This window comes from Python bivittatus, unplaced genomic scaffold, assembly GCF_059951505.1.
Source record: "Python bivittatus isolate LINGU-HERP-01145 unplaced genomic scaffold, Pbiv_v1 ctg000610_np1212, whole genome shotgun sequence".
In the NCBI taxonomy this organism is placed as follows: Eukaryota; Metazoa; Chordata; class Lepidosauria; order Squamata; family Pythonidae; genus Python; species Python bivittatus.
Genome location: NW_028277088.1, coordinates 17,266,409 through 17,278,749, shown reverse-complemented (window position 1 = coordinate 17,278,749; position 12,341 = coordinate 17,266,409). Strand labels below are relative to the sequence as shown.

Sequence of the window (12,341 nt, the reverse complement as noted above, 5' to 3'; positions counted from 1 at the left end):
GGTGAACAAGACCTCTCCCCACCCCCGCTGCTTGTTTATCCATGTGGGAGCAACCGATGGATAAGTGTTCGAGTCTGGCATTGCAGAGAAGAAAGCCGAACATGAAATCTCTGTACCAGCCCCGCACCCTCTTTTGTGTTTTGTGTCTTTCCTTGTTTCCTCTAGTAAAAGCTCAGTCTTTTCTTCATAAATACTGACTAGGAAAAGCACATGGGGGTTGAGTGGTGAAGTCACTGGGGAAGTGTTCAGTTGTGGTAGATTTGTGGTGTAGACTTATTCCTGCTCCTCATTCAGACAAACACACTAACTAAAAAGCGCACCTATGCCTTTTTGCTTTCTCTGCCCATTCCAGAAAGCCTCACGAATGGCCAGCAGCTTCATAAAAATGAAGGAATCCCACAGCATGTGCGGCAGAGGCAGTGCTAGCAGCCAGAGGATGGGGCATGGACAGTAGGCTTTTAAGCTTGATTGAGGTGGGGGCAATGCTTTGGCTGGCCATGCTTGTGCCTGAGGGACCCACCTGCCACCACCAGGATCCTGAAGGGCTGCTGACCCCTGACACCATGGCAAGACGAGCCTTTGGTATCCCAGTGCCGGCAGCACATATGGCGGCACCTGGGCACCTCTGTGAATGGGCGTCCCTGCAGGTACATTTTCCAGAAGTACTTCCAATACGAGCTATGTCCTTCCGCTTTCTCCAGTTCTGCCGCCATCCCAAACAGCACCTCCTACACAGCCTCCATCTTCAGCTGGGGAGCCACTGCCGGCTCTCCTGTCTCATCTGGCAACAGAGTGCCACGCTTCACCATCCCACTGCCTCCTCCTTGGCCAAGCCTGGCAAGCTCCCTTTGGTAGATGAGGCTCCTCCTCCCTGCCACACTCACCGATTGCCTCCCAGAGCTGCACCCTTGCCCACCACCTGGATCCCAGGCCAGACGCAGGAGGAAGAAATGTGAAGGTCAGCTGTGGGCAGCAGAGGGTGGCAGGGGTAGGTGGCAGAGTGCAGGGCAGCCAAAAGGGCAGAGATGGGGAAGACAGGTAGGTGGGGGAAGTTGAAGTACCCCTGCAGTCATAAGTGCAGGCATGCTGCCAAGCACCTGAATTTTAATCATGTGACCATGGGGGCTCTGAAACAGCTATAATTTTGGGGATCAGTTGTAAGTCCATTTCTTCCAGCAGCATCGTAACGAATGGTCGCTGAAAAAATGATTGTACCTTGAAGACTACCTGTACATTTACCACCTAAACTGTTAGTTTCACTGAGTTTATTTTTCTTTTTTATATTTGTTAATTCTAAATTGAGTGTCAAGGTTCAATATGAATTAATTTTAGATTCATTTTACTGCATTATTGATTTTTGTTATAACATTAAGTTTTAATGGACTGTTTGGAATTATGATTTATCTATCAGGAATTAGATTAGTGTGATATATCCATTTTGTAATAAATAAATAAATTGTGGTTAAATTTTTAAAAATGGCCATCTACTTTTAAATATTTTGGCTCTGGCCCTCACAATACAGTATATTAATCCAAAATGTATTATTACTTACCATATAAACTCAAAAACTCTAGCAATAACTTTCATGAATACAAAATAGATCAACTGCAATTAAATAAACTAACAACGAGATAATTAAGCTGGATTTTTGCAGCATGTAACAGTAATAGTAATAGCAGCAATCTTTTCAACAAGGCACATAACAAACAATGGAAGCACATCCAGCCAAACTGGGAAGCTGAAAGATAGAAATCACTTAAGAAAATCTACTATAACTGGAAAGTAATACAAAATGTATCTTATGTTGATAAAGGATGAATTTAGATCCTTCTAGAAAAGACTATAGTTTTCTTCTGAAAAATTATATCTAAGTTATCAAAAAGGAATTCTTTACTAATCAAACAAATCATTAGTTGTCGCTTTTGAACATCACTAGAGCACAAATAAAAGAAAGGAAAAATACAATGAAGAGATAAGGTAACTCTGCTGTTAATCAATAACTAGTGAAGCAAAGAAGCATTGTAGAGAATAACTTTTCTGATAAATGTTTAATGAAGTAACAAACCCGCAGATTCATTCGTGTTTCCACATATATATGATCTCCACCAATATAAAAAAGCAAAGGCCGGTCTTTTACTAGGTCAAGTTTTCCATTATTTACAAAATATAATAGGCAAAAACTTATAAAACCAAACCTTTGAGTGACTCTGAGATTCTCCTTCATTAATGTAGAAGGAGAGCAAAGAATATAAGTATATAGCAGTGAGACAATAAACTATATCAAAATATAATACAGTTGTAGAAAAATCAACTGAAAAATATAAAACTATATTTTAGCTATAAAACATAATTACCCTATTTTTAAATTCTGTATTTTTGTACTCTCCAGGTATGATATACAGGTTACATATGTTCCAAGTTAGAACTATAAGAACTGGGTAAATTCATATTTGAGAAATTATTCTTTATGGTTATCATGCTCCATTTTCTCCCCTCATCCCTTGAGCCTAATCTACATAGGTGCCTCAAAGTAAAGTGTATTTAATTTTGAGACACAGTTGCAAGTAATCTTATTGTTTGCTAATTTTACTGCCTTCTGTTTTTGATCACCAAATCAGGTAAAAGTCCAGGGACTTTTACTTTATTTTGAAACAAAAATAAAAAATACAAGCAAAGACACTACATATAATAAGGTTACAAAAGAAATAGCGAAGCTCAGTATTTATATTATATTAGTTACTGTAAACATGTTTGTGAGGCAGTTAAAATAAAACATACTAAAGAAAATCAGACTACTTAATAAAAGATTGGCTATATATGTTATTCAGTGCAAGGGCACATAAATGAGACTACACCCCTAACAATATTATTTGTAGTTCTGAAATACAGGTAGTCCTCAACTTACTACCACAATAGGGACCAGAACTTCCATCACTAAGCAGTGCAGTTAAGTGAGTCATGCCTGATTTGACAACTTTTTACCATGGTCGTTAAGCGAATCATGTGGTCGCTAAATGAATCCAGCTTCCCTCATTAACTTTGCTTGTTGAAAGCCCCCTGGGAAGGTTGCAAATGGCAATCACGTGACCTCAGGATGCTGCAACCATCATAAATATGTGCCAGTTGCCAAGCGCCTGAATTTTGATCACATGACACTGTGACAGTCATAAGTGTGAGGACTGGTAGTAAATCACTTTTTTCAGCACCATCGTAACTTTGGTCGTTAAACAAATGGTCGTAAGTCGAGGACTACCTGTATTTAATGAAGCTTCCTCATACATAATGAAAACCTCATGTACTCCTTTCTTTATATTAATGATGACAAATACAAAGACAGCATTAATCATATTAATGCATTAGTTCACCTAAACCAATGTCCTGTACCTTTGCATAGAAGGGGCTAACTTTCAGTAATGGTAATTGAAAAATGTTACAAATTATCCCAACACCCCTTCTGCATCCTTTAGAGTCCCCTCCAAGTTGGATACGGTTGGAAGACCTTTCCTGGCATTTTGCAAATACTTGGGGGATTTACAGTGGTTGTCTTAATATTTGGAAAGATTTAAAGCTCCTATTCCACACCTTTAAATTCATGAACCTCTCCCAAAAGAAATCAGGTCCTTTTAGAATACAGCCCTTGACCTACTGCAGTAAGTCTGGTGCAGTCCTTGAGCCAATGAAAGTCATGCATCTGTTATAAACAAATGGTATCAAACCCATCTATAGAAGTTATTTATTTATGTAACCACAGTTCCACCCTGCTGCAATTCAGAGACTCTTGGCAGCTTACATCAAGTTAATAGCAGCTTTGGTAAAGGATTCAGAAGAAAAGAGCAGGTGCTTGCTGACACAGCTGTAGATAATGATAAAACTTTAGATCACACTATCCCTGGTGTCACAGATTGAGTATAATTCTATTAACTGATTTTTGTTTCTAGTCTTACTAAATTAACATTGTATGCCAGAGTCTCTGAAAATGGAGCAGCATGTAAATTATAGAAATAAACAAACAAACAAACCTAGTCCATGGTTGTTGCTTTTTCCTTCCATGTTCTACAACAGACTGAGCTTTATGTCTGACAAGACATTTAATCTCTTTACATCTTTTTTATCCAGGTGAAAATTCATCAGGTACCAACTATATTGCAAAATACGTCCTCCAAAATAAATCCAAAAAGGATTTCATTTCAAGACAAAAATGAAATCAGTTGTACATTTTGGTAAAATTATTTCCATAAAATTATAATCTTGAGCTGTTTGAAATAATTCATTTTTCAACCTATTAAACATATTTTCAGTGCAACTGAGTGAAGGAAGAATAATCCTCTTTCATTTCAACACACCTTTATTTACAGTATCTCCATGACACGAGTTGGCAAGAATGGTGCTCATAAAGATGTGAAAAGACAAATGCTTCTATTTTAAATAAAACTCAAGTTTATAAAATGATTGGAAATACAGATATACTGGCTGTACATTATATATTATTTTTCCACTGGCTGATTCTAGCCTAGGCAAAATAAATCTCACAAGACTGCTAAAAAAAATTAGGGTTCTCAGAATATTGAATGTTGGGGTGCTCCACAGTGGGCTGAAAAATATTTAATAATTTATTGTAAGTATTTAATGGAATAGCTACACTGCATTTTCTAAACAAGTATAAAGTGACTACAGCTGCAGCAAAAATGAGATTTAGCAGCTCACATGGCCTGAAAAGCATTCAGTGATAGACGAAAACAAGGAAATTGAAATGGTAGTAGTTGCTATGGATACCATTACACAAAAATCAAAAGGCAAATGGATAGGAGTAACAGAATACAAAATGATAACTGCCAAAAAATATCCTGCAGGGATTACATTCTCTACTGTACTTAACATGCTTCTCAAAGAGAAAAAAGGAATATCTTATCATATTTAAGTGGAGTGAATGAATGTATATGTATACACATATTCTATACTTAAATAAGATAAGGCTTACTATATACCCAAACAACCTTTTATTGAATTTTAATCAGCTAGTAGTATTCCCAATAGTTTATCTTGAAAACTAAAGCAAAAGTACAAGTCAGTTCATAATACGGTTTGGATAGTACACAATTTTGATTTTTATAGTTATAACTGATATTAAAGAAGGCAATTAAACATAACTGTATTCTAGAACTGAAGACTAGAGACATCAATAAGCATTCATCACAAAATACATTGCTTCAAGTATTCTAAGCACATAGGTCAACATTATTTTTGTATGCAGAAAGTAGATACAGAAAAGCTTTTCTCCATCTCTCATTACACTAAAATATATCATCTAATGGCATGAGATTCAGATTATGGAAAAGGAAAGCTATTTTCACACAACTTCTAGTTCTGTTATGGAACTTACTACCTCAAGACAGCTTATAACCTAGTTAGTTATAAAAGGGAATTAGATAAATTAACTGAAAATAATAACTACTTCTCATGATAGTGGCACGATTCAAAGGAAAAATTGGACACACAATCCCACAGAAAAGCACTCAAGTAAGATGAATGATGTATATCAACAGCTTCTTAATTTTAACAATCGTAAATGTAGACAGATAATTTTTCAGAAAAAAAAACCACACCACATCTTGATCCCATTCCTAGCCAAGTCAACCGGATAAAAGTGTATCAATGGGAGAGATGAGTGCAGGGCAAATAAGACTCTTTCCACATAGGCTTTTCCCTCTACATAAACTTCATTTTCATATTGCTATGAGGTGCCCAAATCACTGTCCCCACCTTCTTTTCCTTGTGTCAGCTTGTGTTCCTCCAACCAGCCAGCTGTGGGAAAGTACTAAAATCAGGAGACAGCTGGTATTGGCTATCATATTGGCTTTTTACAGCAAGGGAAGGGAGGGGAAGGGAACAGAAGGGCAACAAGGAAGCCACTATCGGGGGACTGGCAAAACCATTCCTATATTCAGTGGGGCAAAACAGGAAAGAAGTACAAAATGAGGGAGGAGTTCTTGCTGATGGGAAGCCACTTCATCTACATCTGCAGAAGAAAACCTACAATATGGTTGTCACACTTCACAAGGCGCAGCAGCAGGAAATCAGACAAAAATTTGTATAGTTGGATGAACCATAGTGTTACGGGCACGTATAAGGAGCTAACAACTGGTCCTCCCCTTGATTGTAGAAGGGAGCTTTGCACATGAAAATTCTTTACTCTTTTTATATGCAGGAGACAGTTACAAACTTCAGTTTAGCTGGATGCAACAGGGTTATAATCTCGACTGGCCTCCTATAAAACTCATGTTTATATGGAAACAGTTTATGCATTTTATTTATTTATTTACTTACCTACTTACAGGATTTATCTGGCCACTTATCTCATACAATCACTCTAAGTAGCTCACAAAAATTCATAAAACATAATGAAAACAAAGGTATACTTTATTTATTTATGGTAAATAAATGCTCAAGATACATAGATATATAGATATGCACACACACATACACGTGTGCACACACACACGCTCTACAGCCTCTCTTTTAAAAAAAAAAAAGTAGTAAAAACAAATCCTGTGGCACGTGTTCCTGAACTGAATTAAGAACATGGTTCCTGGAGAATGGGATATATCTTCCTCACCCATTATCCAACCAAAATTCTGTCCTTAATATTATGTGTGTGTGCCTTTGAGTCCGTTTTTTATTCCTGGTGACTGCCTGGACAAGTCCCTACAGTTTTCAGGGTTTTTTCAGAAGTGGTTTGCCATTGCCCCCTTCCTAGGGCTGCAAGATAGTGACTGGCCCAGGGTCACCCAGTTAGCTTCACGCCTAAGGTGGGACTAGAACTCACAGTCTCCCAGTTTCTAGCCCAGTGCCTTAACCACTATACCAAACTGGCCCTGTCCTTAACATCAGCTGATCCTAAATGGGCCACTGCAGGAAACTGCACCTTTGGGAGTCAACAGTGTCAGGTTTTATCAGCAAAAGGGTGAGGCAATGTCTGGCTATGTCTCTGGCTGCTTTTATTGAAGTAAGAGTGTTGCAGTGAGTCAGGGTTGCATGTTGTATTATAGTTTATAATCGGACAAAACACTAGCTTGTCAAAATGGACATGACAGAATTATTAATTTAATATTTTCCTTATTTGATTTCTAGGCTATGATCAATCTAAATGGCCCGTAAAAAAACAATTTCATAAAAAGTGCTCATTTTTATGTATGAAACCATTTCTGGATCCAGAACAAGTTAATTATGCTTAGATCTCTCTGAAGTCAATCTCACAATGAATCATAGCCATTTATGTCCCACTGACTGGTAATCAAGCAATCGATCAACACTGATAAATTGCTGTGAAACATAATTTACTAAATTAGCTCTATCTATTACTTTCAAAGCACAAACTAGTCAAGTTTTATTCAAGAATCTCATACTTTCACTCAATTATGTACTAAATGTTTTGCCACTAGGTGGCTCCTTTGCATATAATTAAAGCACCATCATAGTAGCAATTTCACAGATAAAAAAGCAGTATAAGCCTATCCACTATAGCAAGTGTGCTTATATAAACATCAGTGATCTTATATGTTAGCTACTATATATGGCTGTAGAAACAGAAGCTTTCTTACGCTATTCATGCCTGCCCATACTGAGCATGAATACTGAGATAGTTACTCCCTCCGTTATGGTGCCTTTTCTGTCTTTTAAAAGTTAACTTGTTCTTCCATAATAAAACACATACATGTGTCTATAATCAAGAAATCAGTACGTTTTATTTCACAATTTTACTTTAATTTCTCTGGAAATGTATAGTTTCAATATACAATTAAGTATTTTATATGACTGAGGGGGTGTCCTCAAAGGGGAGGATTAAAAAAGTCAAGATGGCAACCACAACCAGGTAGTCAAAGCCCCACTTTTTTATATATGCATATTGCTATTAAAGGAGGTCCTCCTGTTGCAGGAGGTCACCTGTTATGAGTTGCTAATCAACTGGGTAGCCCCATACATCAAATTAATAAATACAATAAATAAATGATCCAAGGAGTTATTGTTCAGATAGTAACAAAACGAGCAAGCCACTCACCCCTTCTCTGAGCTGCTACAACAAAGGAGGAATAAAAACATAATAATGAAGTAACCTAAATAATATCTCTATTGCTTCTTTGTAGAAAGTCAGGGTAATCAAATAAAGATACCTTAACTTCCATGAGACTCCCTAGACTCACTCTGCCAAATGACCAGATTTTTTTTCACATATCCACTGGCCAATAAACTTTGTTTTGATCAGAATTCAGATGGGTCTTTGAAGCTACCCATTCATTTCTCCTTCATAATTCCTCTTTTTTTCTTCTTTTGCTCGTCTCATTTTAACTCCACAATTACTTAAATGGCAACTCCCTCCACCTTTAATTTCTTCCATTCTTGTCCTCCTATACCCTTTTCAATCCCTTGACCACACAGGCTTCCATCTTTTTCACCTGCCAATGTTCACCTCATAGTTCACAAGTGTAAAACTAGCATTTAATTTCATTTTCTCCACAGATGCATAAGCAAAGCTAAGCTGCTATTTATTCTCCACAAAACGCATAATAACAGGACTCTTTTAAGACACGACATGCTGGCTTGCTTCATTATTAATATATCCACCAGGGGACAGACCCAAATCCTGTATATCACAAAGACGCAACGTCTTCTCTATCTTGACCTCTGTTCTCATCTACTTCACATTCTTCATAGAGATGTTGTCAAGGATGCAATTTCCTGGCTCCAAATATAACCCTCGCCAACTCATAACACTTGTAATTAGTTTGAGGCAATAAGGAAAGCAGTGTTGAGTTCCTCTCAGCTAAGGCTACAAGCCAAAGAGAAACTTCTGTTTTTCCCCCAGGAACCTGCTGGAATGTTTCAATGATGCCAGGTAACTTGGAAATTTAAATTTTTCCAGGGTACCTGAGATCCATGCACAGGGCTTAGGTGTTCACCAAGAGAGACAGATGTGGAAAGGGTCAGGTCCTTTACATCATTTCCAAAGAGGTAAAAAATTACACAGATGATACCCTCAGAGAGGTTTGCCCTACATCAGATCTGTTATCTTTCCAGTAACTGTATGTGGCAGTATACAAGTTTGATAAACAAACTGATTTGGTTTTTATCTATTTTACTATTTTTAAAAAATACTTTATTATATTTTTTGTATCTTGTTAGCCACAAAGAATCCTGTGATTTGATTAATAATAAATTAAAAAGTTAAGATCTTTTAATTTGCCCAGGTGTAGCAGTATGTCACCAAGTTTTAATTTATGGCTTCAGTTAAAACTGGCTTCTCTGTGCTTCTGTAGATTTCTGCTGACATGCATTTATTATCATTTTTATGATTCTAGGGATTCTAGTAGAAGACCCTGATAGAACAAAGGGAGAGATTTTCTCTAGATATCTTAAGTTATTTCCTATCATTTTTTGCTGTATATGACTAAAACAAGGAAGAAAAATATAGACATGTTTCTTCATAAAGCATACTTGTAGAGTCTGTTGCTACCAAGGCAACAAGATGAATTAGACATTGAAGAAACTCCTGTATTCCCATAATCTGACATACTGATAACTTGATCTAATATAACTTTGGATGACATATCTAGAGAAATCCTAACCCGTTATTTTCACATTATTCCAAACTTGTTGCTGGAATGTAATTCAGACCTTAATAACAGTACCCAGTTGGTTTCTTCCTACCACATCCTATTAAGGTATAATGTTTAATTCTGCTTACATATGATATTCAGTCCCAGCACACTGCTAATACTTTCCAACTGCATAATTATAAAATATTTTTAATACCTACAACTGAATATGTCTAAGGTGAGTTATAGTTAAGGGCAAAAAGTTGAAGACTACCTTAAGACAAACTTTAATCAAATGACAACTATGGGACAACTATGGACTATGGACACTTCCCAGCTTGCCTATCACCCTGGATTCAGCAAACATAATTGTTAATGGTATATTTGTTTCATGAGCTATATAACTTTCCAATTAACATCTATCCATGCAAATTAACACAAAATAATATTATGTAAATTATTTTGAATCAAAGACAGGGGAGAAGGTAAAGGTTCTCCCATTCTTCAATTCATGATGGTTACAGGGACATGGAGCTTGTCTTTCTTGCCTTTTACACAAATCTTACAAGTAGGGGAGAGGGAAACACTTGGGTCTACTGGGTAGTTATGTACATTTACAAATTTCATATACAATATATAATTAAATAACAAACTACCAATATTTTATACATCTATTCTAAGTATTCACAAAAAAGTAGGAAGCTAAATACAAGTATCAAAGAGAAAACATACCACTTCTATTTCCATTCTCTTCATCCTGTAAAAGATGCAGAAAAATCCAGAGTCACTGAATAAAAACAAAGAAACTCTTTGTAGCTAAGCTTTTGAAAGCCATTTCCTTCAAACTGTTCTGGAGTGACTTAAGATAGTAGTAAATTAGACAGAATTGCAAGAACCACTTATAATTTTGATTTTGCATAATTGTGTATTTCCATAAACCATCTCAACATTCTTAATTTAAATATTTATTAATGAGGCAACTGGCTGACAACAGAAGTGATCAAAGAAAGTCATTCTGAAAATTACTTTTTATGGCAGTGATTCATGTTAAAATTTTAACAAGAAATTAATTGCTAAAGTTCACAGTTCAAAGGAAACCGGATAGGACATCAAAGCTATCTGAGTTAGATGTGCCATTATGACTGGTGTTATATATAGTAATCAGCAATATCTTGCCATGATTTGTAATAGAACCCTTTCTCAGCCCTATCTAGAAATACCAAGATACCAGGGACTGAACCTTGGACTTTGCACATTTTTTTTTTAGTTATCTACTTCAGACTCTTCACTAGATTTATTTAACATTCTTCTCTGTTATTTAAAGTATATTTAGCATTAAGAAAATACTAGGCTCATTATAATGGCTGCTACACTTTTATTTCTTCAGAAGATTCATATGGCACCTGTGGGCTGTTTACAATTATATGTTAAAACATCCATAAAGCAATTATTAAAAGATTAAGAAGAAAAATATAAAAACTACAACATTAACATTAAAAGGCTATTATGCTTTGAGCACCCTCTTAAACTGCAGTAAGCAGGCAGCTTGCTTCAACTTCAGTGGTAGTTTGTTCCACAGTACTGGCCCTGACACAGAAAAAAATTGATTTATTGCTCAAATACCTATGTGACAGGAGGTGCAAAAGATGCTCCACTAATGAGAGTAGGCAATCCTGCAAAAGGCTTGGGGCTGATGTAACATAAGCATTTCATTTTTTTTTTGAACTGCATTTCAGAAATTAAGCTCTATCAGTATTATTCCCATTATGATACCATTTATCTCTCATATGTGGAACTGAGGCAAAGTCTAACTAGGTTTAAGGAGTCTAAATTACTTGAATATTGGAAGTATTTAAAAACCTAATTGGCAAAGAAACTGCACTCTTCACAAAACAGCAATTCATTTGTCCTAACCTTCACATATGTACTGTGAAATAAATTCCACTGTGTTAAATGGGTTTCTCCCAAATTAAGAGCAATAAGACAAAGAACAAGACACTTCTGTGTAAAACTACTGTTAAACTGGAATACCCGATCTGGCAATCTAACTACAAAGAATTTCCCTGTGACATTGGTAAACTATTTTTGATTACAACTCTCTTGTATTCTTATAACTTTGAAATTTTATTCATAATTCATTTTACTCACTTTTAAAGAAAACTGAATAGCAGATTCTGGGGGGTAAACAATAAAATGTCTTAAGGTAAAGCCAAAGCCTTGTGATGTTCTTCGTAAAACTACCATTTTGGGTCCAGGCCAAGAGAAATTTTCTTCATCCTCTGACAAGGACACTGCTTCACTTTGCTCTTTTCCATCTTTATTTTTGGACACCTAATGAGAGAGAGAGGGAAAAAAACCAGTTTAAAGTCTTTAATTTCATGCAGTTCATTATGTTATTGGAAGCAGTTTTACTCATGCAAATGGACCTGTGCAAAAGACTTTTGCAAATGTATCTATCTTTGCTGGCCAATAAATTACAGGTCAAACGGCGCTAGGAAAATAGAAAATGACCTTATACTAGGTCATTATTTGCCAATTACTGTTACAGGAGGTATAGGAAGCCACAGGGAGAGATACATAAAGAATACTTAAATCAATGTTGGTATCTAGGAATTTATATTACAGTTCTCCATGCCCATATTTTCAATTTATTTGACAAAATGATATTGCTAATTTTTTAAAAATAACAAAATAGGAGCACATGAATGAGAAAAAAAAACTACAAAAACCCAACAGCTAATGTCTGCAAA

At 36.1% G+C, this 12,341-nt stretch overlaps 1 protein-coding gene across 4 annotated transcripts in view; it reads right to left on the bottom strand.

The window, feature by feature from the left end:
- ARHGAP21 (Rho GTPase activating protein 21) overlaps positions 1-12,341 on the bottom strand; it is a 101,626-nt gene that overhangs the window by 47,577 nt on the left and 41,708 nt on the right. For all 4 annotated transcript variants that reach the window (XM_088150342.1, XM_088150341.1, XM_088150343.1 and 1 more), the window contains exons 2-3: positions 11,740-11,922; positions 10,324-10,348 (exon numbers count right to left, since the gene is read on the bottom strand). In XM_088150342.1, the coding sequence (XP_088006468.1) occupies positions 10,324-10,348; positions 11,740-11,922 (208 nt within the window). The remainder of the gene's footprint in view (positions 1-10,323; positions 10,349-11,739; positions 11,923-12,341) is intronic.